This window comes from Delphinus delphis, chromosome X, assembly GCF_949987515.2.
Source record: "Delphinus delphis chromosome X, mDelDel1.2, whole genome shotgun sequence".
NCBI lineage: Eukaryota > Metazoa > Chordata > Mammalia > Artiodactyla > Delphinidae > Delphinus > Delphinus delphis.
This window is the reverse complement of record NC_082704.1, coordinates 91169910-91187369: the sequence shown is the minus strand read 5'-3', so window position 1 is coordinate 91187369 and position 17460 is coordinate 91169910. Positions and strand designations below refer to the sequence as shown.

The window sequence follows — 17460 nt, the reverse complement described above, 5'->3', positions numbered from 1 at the left end:
TTATATTTTCTTCTAAAAATTTTATAGTTTTAAGCTTACAATTTCCATCTTGTGGAAATCTTTGTGTAATGGTGTGAAGTAAGGGTCTAAGTTTATTTCTTTGCATATGGATAACCAATTGTTCCTGCACCACGTTTAAAAAAAGCACTATCCCCTCCCCATTGAATTGCCCTGGCACCTTTGTTGAAAATCAGCTGGCCATGAATGAGGGTTTATTTCTGAATGCTATGATCCTTATGTCTATCCTTACACCAATACCATACTATTTTCATTAATGTAGCTTTATAACAAGCTTTGAAGTCAGTTCTCTAGTTTTGTTCTTTTTACAAAATTGTTTATGGCATTTCCATATAAATTGTAGGATCAGACTGTCAACTTCTACTAAAAAAATTCTGCTGGGATGCTGATAAGGACTGCATTGAATCTATAGCTCAATATGAAGAAAACTTCCATCTTAACAATATTGAATCCTCCAATCCAACATTTTATCTCTCTCCATTTATTTAGATCTTCCTTACTTTCTTTCAGCAACAGTTGTAGTTTTCAATGTATGAGTCCTATACTTCTTTTGTTTAATTAACTAAGTATTTTATCCTGTTTCAATGGTATTGTGAATATTTTAAAAATTTTATTTTCACATTATTCATTGCTTATATATAAAAGTACAGTTAATTTTTGTACGTTGATCTGGTATCCTGCAATCTTGCTAAACTTGCCTATTAGTTCTAGTAGATTTTTTTGTAGTGTCCTTAGGATTTTTTACATGCAAGACTATATCTCTGTGAGAATATGGTTTTACTTCTTCTTTTCCAATCTGCATGCCTTGAATTTCTTTTTCTTGCTTTACTGCACTGGCCAGAACCTCCATAACAATGTTGAATAGAAGTGGTAATAGTGGACAATCCTTGCTTTATTTCTAGTTATATTACTTTTCTATTGCTGTGTAACAAATGACCATATTCTTAGTAGCTTATTTTTTTCCTTTAAGTTTATTGATAATTACATTAAGAATGAAGAAAAACTACTTTGAAGATATTTAGGACATATAATATTTCTAGCTCTCTTTATTTCAGGAATTTTGTTTCATGTGATACTTTCCTATTGACACTAATATTTCGATACTCTGATGGAAACAGACATGGGAGTTTTTGCCCATCCAGTTAGAAACAGTGGAATGAGAGACCCCCATATCCACAGCAAGCTTCAGGGTACTTCAATCTCCAGCCCCAGGAGGCAGGTAGCACAAGGGCCACCACCACTGCCCTACTACCCAGATGGTTTCATATTTGCTGAAGTTCACTCTTTAAGACTACATGGTCAATAGATGCAGAGAAAGCTTACGACAAAATTCAACACCCATTTATGATAAAAACCCTCCAGAAAGTAGGCATAGAGGGAACTTTCCTCAATATAATAAAGGCCATATATGACAAACCCACAGCCAACATCATCCTCAATGGTGAAAAACTGAAACCATTTCCACTAAGATCAGGAACAAGACAAGGTTGCCCACCTCACCACTCTTATTCAACATAGTTTTGGAAGTTTTAGCCACAGCAATCAGAGAAGAAAAAGAAATAAAAGGAATCCAAACCGGAAAAGAAGTAAAGCTGTCACTGTTTGCAGATGACATGATCCTATACATAGAGAATCCTAAAGATGCTACCAGAAAACTACTAGAGCTAATCAATGAATTCGGTAAAGTAGCAGGATACAAAATTAATGTACGGAAATCTCTTGCATTCCTATACACTAATGATGAAACATCTGAAAGTGAAATTAAGAAAACACTCTCATTTACCATTGCAACAAAAAGAATAAAATATCTAGGAATAAACCTATCTAAGGAGACAAAAGACCTGTATGGAGAAAATTATAAGACACTGATGAAAGAAATTAAAGATGATAAAAATAGATGGAAAGGGCTTCCCTGGTGGCGCAGTGGTTGAGAGTCCGCCTGCCGATGCAGGGGACACGGGTTCGTGCCCCGGTCCGGGAAGATCCCACATGCTGCAGAGCGGCTGGGCCCATGAGCCATGGCCGCTGAACCTGCACGTTCGGAGCCTGTGCTCTGCAATGGGAGAGGCCACAACACTGAGAGGTTCGCGTACCGCAAAAAAAAAAAAAAAATAGATGGAGAGATATGCCATGTTCTTGGATTGGAAGAATCAACATTGTGAAAATGACTCTACTACCCAAAGCAATCTACAGATTCAATGCAATCCCTATCAAACTACCACTGGCATTTTTCACAGAACTAGAACAAAAAATTTCACAATTTCTATGGAAACACAAAACACCCCGAATAGCCAAAACAATCTTGAGAATGAAAAATGGAGCTGGAGGAACCAGGCTCCCTGACTTCAGACTATACTACAAGGCTACAGTAATCAAGACAGTATGGTACTGGCACAAAAATAGAAATATAGGTCAATGGAACAGGATAGAAAGCCCAGAGATAAACCCACGCACCTATGGTCACCTTATCTTTGATAAAGGAGGCAAGAATATACAGTGGAGAAAAGACAGCCTCTTCAATAAGTGGTGCTGGGAAAACTGGACATCTACATGTAAAAGAATGAAATTAGAACACTCCCTAACACCATACACAAAAATAAGCTCAAAATGGATTAAAGACCTAAACGTAAGGCCAAACACTATCAAACTCTTAGAGGAAAACATAGGCAGAACACTCTATGACATAAATCACAGCAAGATCCTTTTTGACCCACCTCCTAGAGAAATGGAAATAAAAACAAAAATAAACAAATGGGACCTAATGAAACTTCAAAGCTTTTGCACAGCAAAGGAAACAAGACCAAAAGACAACCCTCAGAATGGGAGAAAATATTTGCAAATGAAGCAACTGACAAAGGATTAATCTCCAAAATTTACAGGCAGCTCATGCAGCTCAACATCAAAAAAACAAACAACCCAATCCCAAAATGGGCAGAAGACCTAAATAGACATCTCACCAAAGAAGACATACAGATGGCCAAGAGGCACATGAAAGGAGGCTCAACATTAATCATTAGAGAAATGCAAATCAAAACTACAATGAGATATCATCTCACACAGGTCAGAATGGCCATGATAAAAAAATCTACAAACAATAAATGCTGGAGAGAGTGTGGAGAAAAGGGAACCCGCTTGCACTGTTGGTGGTAATGTAAATTGATACAGCCACTATGGAGAACAGTATGGAGGTTCCTTAAAAAACTAAAAATAGAGCTACCATACGACCCAGAAATCCCACTACTGGGCATATACCCTGAGAAAACCATAATTCAAAAAGAGTCATTTAGCAAAATGTTCATTGCAGGTCTATTTACAATAGCCAGGACATGGAAGCAACCTAGGTGTCCATCGACAGATGAATGGATAAAGAAGATGTGGCACATATATACAATGGAATATTACTCAGCCATAAAAAGAAACAAAATTGAGTTATTTGTAGTGAGGTGGATGGACCTAGAGTCTGTCATACAGAGTGAAGTAAGTCAGAAAAAGAAAAACAAATACCGTATGCTAACACATATATATGGAATCTAAGGGGAAAAAATGGTCATGAAGAACCTAGGGGCAAGATGGGAATAAAGACACAGACCTACTAGAGAATGGACTTGAGGATATGGGGAGGGGGAAGGGTAAGCTGTGACAAAGTGAGAGAGTGGCATGGACATATACACACTATCAAACGTAAAACAGATAGCTAGTGGGAAGCAGCCGCATAGCACAGGGAGATCAGCTCGGTGCTTTGTGACCACCTAGAGGGGTGGGATAGGGAGGGTGGGAGGGAGGGAGATGCAAGAGGGAAGAGATATGGGAACATATGTATATGTATAACTGATTCACTTTGTTATAAAGCAGAAACTAACACACCATTGTAAAGCAATTATACTCCAATAAAGATGTCAAAATAAAAAGTAACTGAGTTGAAGATACGACTTAATTTTCTCTCTCAAATCCTCAGATCTAAAATTTCTCTTCTGATGAAGTACCAACGGATATGTTAGAATTTTTCTTCAGAGTTGTTTGTGGGGGAGTTGTTCTTAGAATTTAATTTTATATTCACAGATCAAGTACCTACCCACTCCTAGCTAAGCAATGAAACACATATATTACAAAGTTTCATTCTGCACATCTCTGAGAATGGCAGCATATTCCATAAGGAGGTGAGGGGTGGGTCCCAGATGGAAGATAATGCCATGGATGGAACACATGACACTTCATAAGCAAAACTGGTAGGAGTCAGCATATGATGTGAGGTTAGCCTTTTGAATGAACTTATTTTAAAAGTGCAACTGAGGACTTCCCTGGTGGCCCAGTGGTTAAGAATCCGCCTGCCAATGCAGGGGACACGGGTTCAAGCCCTGGTCTGAGAAGATTCCACATGTCGTGGAGCAACTAAGCCTGCACTCCACAACTACTGAGCCTGCGTGCCTAGAGCCTTTGCTCCACGGCAAGAGAAGCCACCGCAGTGAGAATCCCGCGCACTGCAAGAAAGAGTAGCCCCTGCTCACCGTAACTAGAGGAAGCCTGCACACAGCAATGAAGACCCAATGCAGCCATAAACAAATAAATAAATATTGTTTTAAAAAGTGCAACTGAAAGAAGCAGCACAAGGGAACTGTGGAAAGAGGGTGTTTGTGATAGATGTGTTTTGTATCTTGATTGGGGTAACAGTAACATGACTCTTATGCATTTGTAAACACTCATAGAACTCTACACCAGAGAGTGAACTGTACTGTATATAAATTTAAAAATGTAATCAGCACCATCCCCCATAAAAGTAATATATGCTCATTGTCAAATATTTGGAAAACATAAATACAATGTTATACACCATTCAAGATACTGGATGTTAATGTACCAGAGTACAAAAGGCTTATTGATATGGTTTCAGAATCCACATTGGAAATAACCTTTAAGAAACTACCATGCTACAAGGTTTGGTGTAGTGACAAAAAAGAATACCCACTATTAATGGAAAAGGCTATTAAAATACTCCTATCTTTTCCAGCTTCACAAAAAAAAAAGACTACATGGGACCCTGAGAAGGTACGAGTAGCTCAGCCTCTGAAGGTCCTCAAATAGGCCTTATTATTCCAGACATATAAGTGCAAATCGACCAGACTACAAATTCATGGATAACTTAGCTTTGGCATTTCCTGACTGGTAACCTATTTAAACATCCAAACTTAACACTGTATCAGCTTACTTCTCAGACCCCCAAATTGCTCAAAAACATCAAATTATTGCAGAAGTTTCATTTTTTTCCCTTTTAGGAAGCTTCTGAGTTCTAAAAATAAGCTATTCCCAAATATGACTACTAATTTAATATCATCTTAAAAAAAGCAAAATAGTAAATCAAGAGTTGTAGTTTTCCAGTGTTAACTCCAGGTCAGATAGAAAAACTCTCTAATTCACCCTAAAAAGCAGAAAAGTCATAATAAAGATGTCAATAATATAAAATATTGAGGATTAAGGACATCAATTATTTCTAATGGAATATTTTAAAATATTCTATTATAAAATTGCTTATAAATTAATATAAAACTGCTAAATTAAGTTGCTACTGCAGTTAGTTTTTGCTTTATTAATCTAATCACCGATTATTTTTTAGGACTTCTCAGAAAAATGATCTTAATTAAGTGGGGCATCACATCTACCATGGAAACAGCAGTCTGTAACAAATGCTAACAGCTGCTCAGAGGTATGACAGATGGTGGGTGAATGTTTAAAACTTAGCTGTCAAAGTTTGGCAGAGAGAAACACATGTAATTTAACAATGTTTTGTAACATTGTTGACTTACAAAATAAACATTAATTCTGTAATAGGAAAATTTCTACAAAAACTTAATAAGACTGAGAATCACCACCAAATAACATTTGCAAAATACTTTTTATCTGGAAAAAAACTCTTGATTTTTCAGCCCATCAAAAACACCTCTATCATCTCACCATCCAACGTTATCACACGGAAGTTCCAAAACTAATTCAAAATATTAGTAAAAGACATAATTACACTTTAACACCAATTCCCAAGAAAGCCTAATTAATGAACGACAGAGTAACATTTCATTATTTTAGATTTGATTTTTGTAATCTGCACTAATACTTGAAAGATCAATTCTGGGCAAAATTAGTTTTCCATGCTGTACTGGGCTGAATATTGTCCCCTCAAAATTCATGTTGATCCGGAATCTCAGAATGTGACCTTATTTGGAAATCAGGTCTTTGCAGATGTAATTAATTAAGATGAGGTCATACTGGATTAGAGCGGGTCCTAAATCCAATGACTAATGTCCTTATAAGAAGGCCATGTGAAGACATACTGAATAGAATCACACACATACAGAGGAGAATGCCATGTGAAGATGGAGTCAGAAACTGGAGTAATGAAGCCAAAGAACACCAAGGACTGCAGGCAACTACGAGAGCTGGAAGAGGCAAGGAAGGATTCTTCCCTGGAGACTTGGAGGGAGCATGGCTCTGCTGACACCTGATTTAAGACTTCTAGCCTCCAGAACTGTAAGAGAATAATTTCTTATCTTAAGCCAACCCGTTTGTGGCAGCTTCAGTAAACACACTCCAAATTGTATTTTATTAAAATTGATCTATATATTTCAGACACAGACCATCACCGTACCACTGCTTTTAATTTTTGAAAGTAGACATATTGGAACAAGCTGGACCAAGCACACTTCTTCCTCAAGCCTCTTTATTTCTCCCCACAAAATGAGAAGCAGCATATGTGTGCCAGGTAGAACTGGTTGAATAGCAAATATTTAGACGTTCTAGAACTATTTCTAACTACAGATTATACTAGATGCGTTTTACTAGAATTCAAATCAGAAAGCATTTCCTCCCTCAGTGGAACCACAGTATTTCTTTTGTTTTAATGTAAATTCTTTAAATATGACAGATGTTTTGTTTCCTCCAAACCAATTCTAATAACGTTTCTTTGAATTTTGAGCTTCTTACTATTTTAAAGGCATGACTAGAAAAAATAAAGTACTACATAATCTTTTTTTTTTTTTTTTTTTTTTTTGCGGTATGCGGGCCCCTCACTGCCGTGGCCTCTCCCGCTGCAGAGCACAGGCTCCGGACGCGCAGGCTCAGTGGCCATGGCTCACGGGCCCAGCTGCTCCGCGGCATGTGGGATCCTCCCAGACCGGGGCACGAACCCGTGCCCCCTGCACCGGCAGGCAGACCCTCAACCACTGCGCCACCAGGGAAGCCCACTACATAATCTTTGATCTTCCTCAGGAACTTAATCTTGTTTCTTTTTGTCACCTGAAAAATGACGGCTGCAAACTTAACGATTTTTAGTGTTATTGAATTAATAGGAATTATTTAAATATAATAAAGATATTTCATGAAATGGCTCAGTGGGATTAAGTAACAGTCAAGCCATGGTCCACAAAACTAGGCCACTAGGTGTCACTACTTGGAATTCTTGAAAAGGATAACAATGATTCTGCAAAACAATACAATCCAAATCCAAGCATGGGATGTGGAACACTAGAAGAAAGAAGAATGAATGGCCAAAGTTTGAAAAGTTTCTCCTCAAGTGTTGGTCATACCATGATCCTTTTTTTTATGCATACCATAAGTACTGAAGTATTGAAACATTTTTTAATAGTTAGATTTCTCTACATGGCAGCCATTTGAACACTTCACTGATCACATTATTGAAATGTAGCCTGTTAACTCTGAAACAAGAGCTTAATGAGACATATTTAAGGGCTGTAGATCATGAGGGCATTATTTCATTCATGACAATTAAGCTTTCATTGAAGGATGGCTCAGTTTGGATCTTCAGAACCAAATGCATCCCAACACTGCCCAGGGTCAGCCTCATAGTCAGTCATTTCAGGAGAGTTCTGGGCTTCACATGTAGTGCTTGTCTGCAAAATTCTGTAGACACGGTGTCTTTTTATTGGGCACAACTCATTTTCAGCCCACCAACTCCTTTTCAAATCGAGATGCATTGACAGGGCACATACTGATACTACAGACACTTCTTTAAGTGTAATTAATAAAAATTACAAAGGAATATAAATATAATTAATAAAAATCCAAAGGAACTTTAAACATGTTTTTCCTCACTAAAATCTATGAATCTCTTCTGAAGTTGTAACAATGTCTACCCAAGAATGCAGCAGTTATTCAAAATAATTATTTTCAGTGAGGTCTGGCAGCCTGGCTCAGTTCCAAAGTCCAGTCTGTGTCTGAATATCTGCCCCTCCTTGTAGAAACTAGCAATGTTCTTGCATTTCCCCTGTAGTCTCAAGCTTGGTATGCTCAGATACCTTGTTACATTAAGTAAGAAAAACCCAACTTCGAAAACTAATTTGGGCTACTCTTAGCCTTTAAATGACAAAAAGTCCTTGATCTAAAGGCCAGTAAATCTTAGCAGTGACAACCACTGACTGCACTGAAATAAACCAAATCTCCATGCTCTGCTGCAGCTTCTTTCAAATATCCCACTTACTAGTTCTAGTAAAGGCTGTGACTTCTGCAGAAAATTCACAATTGTCAAAACTTTCTGCATCTGGGACTTCCCTGGTAGTCCAGTGGTTAAGACGCCGCACTTCCACTGCAGAGGGCGCGGGTTCGAACCCTGGTTGGGGAACTCCCGCATGCCGTGTTGTGGCACGGCCAAAAAACCAAACAAAAACAAGAAAAACCTTTCTGCATCATATGAAACAATGATAAAGAAGAATAGATATTTAAATAGCCAATGAAAAGAGGTCAAACTCTAATTCAAATAGCACATTAACAATAACAATGATGACAACGAAGGAGGAGAAAATGGAATGTTAGGAGCTATCCACAAACCAGAACGAATTTCAAGGGCTTTTTCGTGTCCAAGGAAAGTAACAAGTTACTTGAAATAAACTTAATCTGAAATGTCCTCAAATTACTTAGGATAAATTACACTAAAGAGAAAACCCATTTCCTTATCTTCCTGAGCACATTTTTTATCTTTACTGAAGTATAATTGACAAGTACAATTGTAATATATTTAAAGTGTACAACATGATGATTTGATAAATGTATACATTGTGAAAGGATTCTCACAATCAAGTTAATTAACACATCCATCACTTCACGTATTTATCTTTTTTTTGATGAGAATACTTAAGTTCTATTCTCTTAGCAAATTTCAATTATAAAATGCAGTGTTAACTATAGTCACCACGATATACATTAGATCCTCTGACCTTATTTATCTTATAAATAAGATAAATACCAACTTCTCCCCATTTCCCCCACCTCCCAGCCTGGGCAACCATCATTCCACTTTGTTTCTATGAGTTTGACTTTTTTTTAAGATTACACACATAATTGATACCATGCAGTATTTGTCTTTCTCTATCTGGCTTATTTCATTTAGTACATTTAAAAACTATTTCCCAGTTCTCTTGCATCTAGGTAAGCATGTAACTAGTACTTGTCAATGGAATATGGACAACTGTGATACAGGCCACTTCCAACCTTGACCCTGCAAAATTCTCCATTTTCTCTCATCTGCTGGCTGGATGCAAAGGATGCAGTGGAAGATTCCAAAACCTTGAGAGATGGCAGAATCACAAAGTGGAAGAAGCCTGGATCCCTGAATGCCTCTGTGGAAGAGACTCTTCCTGCTCCTCCCCTCCTCATCTACCTGCATTGGACTGTGATGTGAGCAAGAAATAAACTTCTATTCCGGTAAGCCACTCAAATTTTAGGATTGCATGCTGTAGCAGTTAGTCCTGAATTAATACATATACTATTTAAAAAGCCTAACTAATCAAAAAATAATAATTAATTTGATTTGACCAAATCTACGGATAGAAGCAACTGTGAGATACCTATGACTGCACTTAGTGTGAAGTTGAAACATACTATGACACTCTTAGCTTAGCTTTTCCCAAACTGGTCCTTACCAATTCGACAGGATTGTGAATAAAAGTTCTCTGCCCAAATTAGTTTGAGAAATGCTATTAGAGTTAATAAGGTTTCTTTGCTATAGGACATCTTAGAGCTGCTATATACTAACACCCATTGTGAATCCGTATAAAGGGAATAAAGAATGCAGCATTTTCCAAACTTATATAGTCAATAAATAATTTAACCAATAAATTTAAGATCTACTCCCCCCTCTCGAATGGCAAGACCCACCACTATCTCCCAGAGCAATGCTCTGTAGAACACATTCTGGGAAATTTTGCTTTAGTTTAATCCATGTCACATGGTTGACTAATCAGAGTGAGCACCAAAAAGTTCTAGACATCCCAAAGCAAAATAATTCTCTTATGAAGGGAAGATTTTTCTTGTAAAAAGACTTATATGTACTAGTAGACTAATATGTACACTAAGAAAGTTTTCACTGCTGAAGTTAACCAAGTTCTATAAGAAAGGTATTTTACTTAAAATGTGACTGAAATGAAGGCAGATGTGAACTGTCAGCTTCTGACTTTTCCTTTTACCTGTCAGTGGAGCCTGTCATATTTAATGATGGAATACATTCTTACGTTTTAAGGAGAAGACACTGAGTTTATGAAAACCAGCAACGTTAAGTATGAAATGTGTATGTGAATACAGTCCATTGCACAATATCTTACTTTTCTCTCTCCTATATTCATGTTTGAGGTGCAATGTTTGAAAACAATGTTTAAAAGCAATAAAAGGTAATCACAGCTAAGATCAATGGATTCTTCTAATAGAAACACATATATAAAATATATAACTTTTTCCACTGTGACTTGTTAGGCTATACTGCATTTGTACCATATATAAGATACTATATTTCAGTTATGAATCTATGATGGATGACTTCCCACATTTCTCACAGACTGAAGGCAACTGAAAAAGGACTGTTATGATGGACATTTGGATATTCATGTAAAGTAAAACGGTATGGTAAATGTTCAATTTACCCAAAAAAATTAATAAAAAGAAAAACTTACATCTAGTAGTGTGTGAAGATGCTGATCCTGGAAAACACTGTGTAGGAAATCTAAGTCCTTTTCACTGCAGTCTGTAAGTGCATGAATTTCTTCCAGGCTGTCCAGCACCTGTGAGACTGCTCCTAAGGGAAACAAACAGAAACAGCCAGTAGAGAAAGTCAATGTCAAACTAACCTTCATAAGCTAAATGTCACACCTCAGAACTGCGGGCTAACAGACAGAACTTCAAAGGTTCAGGTCTTTACTGAAAAACAGACTTAAATGCATTTCATATCACTTAAGGATAGAATATTTGCAGTGAGTTTATGTTCTTAACGACGTGTTTGTGTGTTCCTCATTTTTCAAAGTAAATTGAATCTTGTCTTACTTGAATTAAGGAAATTCATCAACTATAACTGAGCTACTAGAAGATCTGGGTGCAGAACGTTATATCAATACATCAGAAACAGAGTGTGGGTTCCAATGACCCCATGATGTTTTGAAATATTACAGAAGTAACATAGGTGGCCATTTCACACAGGTGCATTCCAGCAAGAATGGAAGGTAAGGTCGGCTGTAGATCTGAGGGACAAACCTTCAACTAGGAGCTCCTGCTGTGTAAAATAGGCTTCTTATGATTTTTAAGGCTCAAACTTAAGTTAGCAAAAATCCCACTCCACTCTTTCTCCTTCCTTTACATACAAAGTCAAGGGAACCAAGTTGTTCTTAGTCTATTGGGGCCCTTTTTATTCAAAGGACAAAGACAAAGGGTAGGTATACTGACTGACACTTTCAAATACCATATTAGGTACTAGGGGAAATCATTTTTGCAGGGCAGTGTGGTCACTTTCTTTAAATTTCCTCTAATAACCAGGAATCCAGAGAGGTAGCAGCAGGGAGAAATACACACCGAGCAGTAACAAAGTCACTTAGCCTTAAAGAAGTGATTAGCCAATTCTACTTTGCAGACAACATGCACATACACACTTCAGAGAAAGAAAAGCACCCTGAGAGGCTACGCTTCAGAACGTTAGTGTACACAGTGTCAGAGACATTCTAATGATAAGTGCCTCACTGCACATGTAACTCTTAGATTCATAGTTTTCAACCAGAAGCAATATTGCCCCTCAGGGGGACATTTGGCAATGTCTGGAGACACTTTTGGTTGTCACAACTGTGGTGGTGGTTGGAGTGAGGAGATAGGTTGTGCTACTGTCATCTAGTGGGTAGAGGCCTGGGATGCTATTAAACATCCTCCAATGCCCAAGATGGCTCCCCAACAAGAATGAATTATGTAGCCCAAAATGTCAGTGGTGCTGAAGTAGAGAAACTTTGCTTTACATAAAGATAAAAATCTTGAATCTTTCTGTTCTGGAACTCTATGCTGTTTCTAGCTACTTTTGGTCTTGGACCTCATCCATTCACATGCACTTATTGGTGACCATGTAAATTAGTACCACTTTTCCAGAAAGCAATCTGGTAATTTAAATCAAAGAGCCTTAAAAATGCTCATGCGCTTTGATTCAGTAATTCCATTTACAAAAACCTACATTAAGGAAAAAATAGGAAATGTAGAAAAAGCTTTATGTGTAAGGATATCGATCATATAAAATGGACAAATATTGCAGTATTTAATTATGTTAAAAATCTGGGGCTTAACCACATTAAGTGGTTAAGTGGTTAACCACATCAAGTGGTTATCCACATGGAAATTACTGTAGCTAATTTTTTAAAAATTTGACTTTTATTTTGAGATAATTGTAGATTAACATGCAGTTGTAAGAAATAGTACAGAAAGAGCTCATGTACCCCTCACCCACTTCCCCCCAATGGTAACATCTTGTAAAACTGTCATATATCATAACCAGGATATTGACATTGATATAGTCAAGCTACAGAGTATTTCCATCACCACAAGGATCCTTCATGTTGCCCTTTTATAACTGCAATAATTTCCCCCCGCCCTTCCCCCTCCTAACCCCTGGCAACTACTAACCTGTTCTCCATTTCTATAAATTTGTCATTTCAAGGATGCTATATAAATGAAACGATACAGTATGTAACCTTTGGGGACTGGCTTTTTTGACTCAGCATTAATTCTCTGGAGATTCATCCAGGTTGTTGCATGTATCAATAGTTTAATCCTTTGTATTCTTGGGTAGTATTCCATGGCAGGGAGGTACCACAACTTCCCCCCCCCCATAGTCACCCACCCTTTGGAAAAGGGTATTTTATTTTATTTATTTTTTTAAGATCTTTATTGGAGTATAATTGCTTTACAATGGTGTGTTAGTTTCTGCTGTATAACAAAGTGAATCAGCTATACGTATACATATATCCCCATATCCCCTCCCTCTTGCGTCTCCCTCCCACCCTCCCCAACCCACCCCTCTAGGTGGTCACAAAGCACTGAGCTGATCTCCCTGCGCTATGTGGCTGCTTCCCACTAGCTATCTATTTTACATTCGATAGTGTATATATGTCCATGCCACTCTCTCACTTCATCCCAGCTTACCCTTCCCCCTCCCGGTGTCCTCAAGTCCATTCTCTACGTTTGCGTCTTTATTTCTGTCCTGCCCCTAGGTTCTTCAGAACCTTTTTTTTTTCTGATTCCATATATATGTGTTAGCATACAGTATTTGTTTTTCTCTGACTTACTTCACTCTGTATGACAGTCTCTAGGTCCATCCACCTCACTACAAGTAACTCAATTTCATTTCTTTTTATGGCTGAGTAATATTCCATTGTATATATGTGCCACATCTTCTTTATCCATTCATCTGTTGATGGACACTTAGGTTGCTTCCATGTCCTGGCTATTGTAAATAGAGCTGCAATGAACACTGTGGGGATGTACCACAATTTGATCATTCATCTGTTGATGGGACTGTGGATACTTTTAAATTTTGAATAATTACACATACCAGGCTATTGGTATTCTTTCATTGAAAATATTAAGTGGATACTAAGCAGAATAAAAAAGGTACAAGGCAGAAACCAGTCCTCATCTCCCCTGCTATTCCTGAAAATGTATTAACCTAATCCACTTCCTTCTACCTGCTCTTCTCAGGACTTTTACTTTGTTCTGAATAGGAAAAAAAAAATCTGGAAATTAGTTAAAAGTCAGCTCTCTCGTCCCTTATTGAAAGCCTTGGAAAGCAAGAGATGATGTAAAGATATTAGTCCCAAATATCCCACTGAGCCCCTGACCCCAGCACATTATCAACAGGAGAATTAAATGATGCCAGGTTTATAAAGTTAGTAAAGCTAGTTCTAAGTTTCTGGATTAACTGCAACAACAAAAATACTAATGAAATATGGTGGTTTTTTGTATATTAAAAAAATTCAACAGATAGCACAGAAAGCTAATGATCATTTTCACTCAGTAATCTTATCTAGTTTTTATTGTCTCTATCCAGCACTGCTTATGCTGATATATAATCTAGGTAGTAGTTTATTAATACTATAAGATTAAAATAAAACAACCTTGTATCTAGCGAATACTAAGATGGAAGGTCTAACCACTGGGAAGGAATTTTGGCTGTACCCGATCAGGGACGTATCATTTGTTGGTCTGTGAACTCCCAAAGCTCTGTGCAATTCCTGTCCTACCAGCACTACCCTACATTTCCGTTTGCTCACTCTTTGTTTCTGTGCTGTGAGGTCCTTAAGGCAGGTGTATATTTGATCCATTTTATTACATCCACAAACTATGCCTTGAATTAATTAAGTACCAAAGAAACAATAATAGCAGCTCCCAATTAGTAAGTGTTTGTTATGTGTCAGGCACATCCCCAGGACAACACAGTAAGGTAAATATAGTACCTGACCTTTCCAGATAGGGAACTGAGGTTCAGAGAGGTCAAGGAAGGTCACAGCTAGAAGTGGTACAGCCAGGACTCAACCCCAGTGTGTCTGGATCCAAAGTGTATGCTCTTCTTGACTTAACTACAGTAACTGGCCGTACTAGGAAACATAGGGGGAGCCTTCAACAAGAAGTGACGTGTGGTTTATGCATGGATATGGAGGTTAGAAAAGAACCTGAACCCTACTGGGTCAGACAATATCCAAAAAACCTTTACCAAATGTTCCTGCTTTTTGCCAGGTGTGAGGCAGGGGGTTCAGGGAAAACAGGTATGATCCCTGGTCTCAAGGAAGGGGCTCTCAGGCTGGTGTGGGAAGTAGGCATACTATACCCTGAAGCAAACCATAGAGAAGAGATAAAAAATAAAGTGGTACAGAAATAGGGCTGCCCAGGGAGGAGCTCGGACAGTCTCAGAGAAGAGGTGGATGAGCAGGAACTCAACACCTCCACCTAGGTTTCCAATGTGCTCTGGCAGACCCAGTGGATGCTTTGCTGGAAAGCACGAAGGCATCTATTGCCTGTGTCTCTAGTAGGCAAGACCCACCAGGTCAACAGGTCTATTTAATTTCCTTGGATCTGTCACCTTTTTTGAACTGATTTATAGTCTTATCTTGTACCCAAATGTGATTAACTTTGTAGGTTTTCAATCGTGAAAGGAAGCATTTGCACAGGTGTACTCAAGTTGCCTATTTGAAGCTCTGAAAAGTGCCCCTAATTTAAAGTTTCTGGAATTAGCTAGGAAAATTATAGTTTTTATTCAATTTCTCCTTTGTCTTTTCATATTGAATAAACATATATATTTGGTCTAACCTCAAAATCTTTCTTTACCCTTGATCATTTTAACACTTCCTACTGACACCTCTTCTAAGTTTCATTATTTCTTTGAGTATGACCAGCAGAACCATATATCTCACAGATGCGTACGATTGATATCCGCAGTTCAACACCCAGCCCATGTAAAAATCTCATAATTTTTCAGTTCATTATAAAATATAAATGTACACAAAGACATTTCTGGGGCTTTTCCATTGCTATTGTTTTAAACGCAGAGGCAGTAGTAATAATTAATACAACACAGCACAACAACACAACACACACAAGCTCTTAAGCTGTTACTAGTATTTATTTTGCTGATCAATACTGTCATATCTGAAAGAGCTATTGACTTTCCTCAAAAACTGAAAAGGATGTTTTTCTCTATAAAACCGCTGAATAAACTTGTAACTATCTTAAGAAACAAACAAACAATAGTACATAAGTTCACCTCAGAGGGCAATTTATCTAATGGCAGGACTGTAGGTATTCTATTCACTTTTGTATTCCAGGCTGCATTTTGCAGTGTGCTTTGTACAAAGAGACACAATAAAATAGGTTCGATTAAAATGATTGTTTTCTGAGCAAATTCTAAAGAATTGCAAATAAAATATTATAATGAGAAATATGTAACCACTGAAAACAGTTTATTTTATAGCAGTTTCCTCAAAGTCACAATGAAAATTATTTTAATACTTCTATTTGTGTAACAGTTTATAATTTCCAAAGTGCTTTTCACACTTATTATCTTATGTGATTCCATAATAACCCTGTCCTGTAGACAAGTGTATTTATATTTGAAAAATCGGACGCTCATTGGGGTTAAATGACTGTGGAGCCACATCAGTGAGTACGAGAGTGAGTCTTAGAACCCAGGTCTCTAACACCTAGTCCTTCCACTACAGACTGGTCCCTCCTGAAACCATGTTTTACCCTCAGCAACACACCTGAATAATCTGCATTTGGTAATGAGATGATATCCAATTTCTATTTTCTTTTTGACCTGAATTTTGTTTACCATATAAGGTTTATTTTCTTACGCTTTGGTCCAAACTTTCACAATGATAAATTTATTAGAAAGTAATCAAGCCCTGTCTTCAGAATAGTATTTTGCTTTAACTTTTGCATAATTCATTTGGTAATCAAGTTTGTATCTAAAAATTAGGTTGATAATTATACATTTTAACTTTGAACATTTCTACTTTTTCCAAGAATCTCACTGATACTTTCTAAAAAGTTTTCTACTACTGTTATGAAGTAATAATCAAAAGAAGCATAAATACATCACCTGTTTTAAAAATGTTTTCTGAGTCTATTTCTTTAGAGAAATATGCTTTAAAGGTCAATAAAACTTTGAGTCTAGAACAGTTTCATTACAAGAGTGGAAAAGTCTCATAAAAAAGTTGACTGAGTAAAAATAACCTGAAAGGAGGACAGAAAAATAAATAGTTGAATGTTAAAAACGTTCTCAGTGTCAAAGTAGGTTGAGTCTGTCTTAAAACTATTTCCCCCTAGCTTTACTATAAAAAGTTTCAAACATATGGAAAGTTGAAAGAACTGTACTCACCACCTAGATTCTACAATTAACAGTTTGCGATATTTGCTTTATCACATATCTATCCACACATCAATTCATCTTATTTTTCATTCATCTCAAAATAAGTGGCAGATGGTCAACATCAGTACACTTCACCTCTAAGTACATCAGCATAGATTTTAATACTTCTCTCTCTCAGGTAAAATTTACATAGAGTGAAATACACAAATCTTAAGTGTACCATTCAATGAGTTTTGATAAATGTATACACTGCATACATCTGATAAACCGCATATATACCCATG

At 37.2% G+C, this 17460-nt stretch overlaps 1 protein-coding gene across 10 annotated transcripts in view; it reads right to left on the bottom strand.

Annotated features, from left to right (window-relative positions):
- The window catches only part of CASK (calcium/calmodulin dependent serine protein kinase), a 387139-nt gene that overhangs the window by 81157 nt on the left and 288522 nt on the right, over positions 1–17460 (bottom strand). For all 10 annotated transcript variants that reach the window (XM_060002631.1, XM_060002636.1, XM_060002633.1 and 7 more), the window contains exon 11: positions 10962–11083. In XM_060002631.1, the coding sequence (XP_059858614.1) occupies positions 10962–11083 (122 nt within the window). The remainder of the gene's footprint in view (positions 1–10961; positions 11084–17460) is intronic.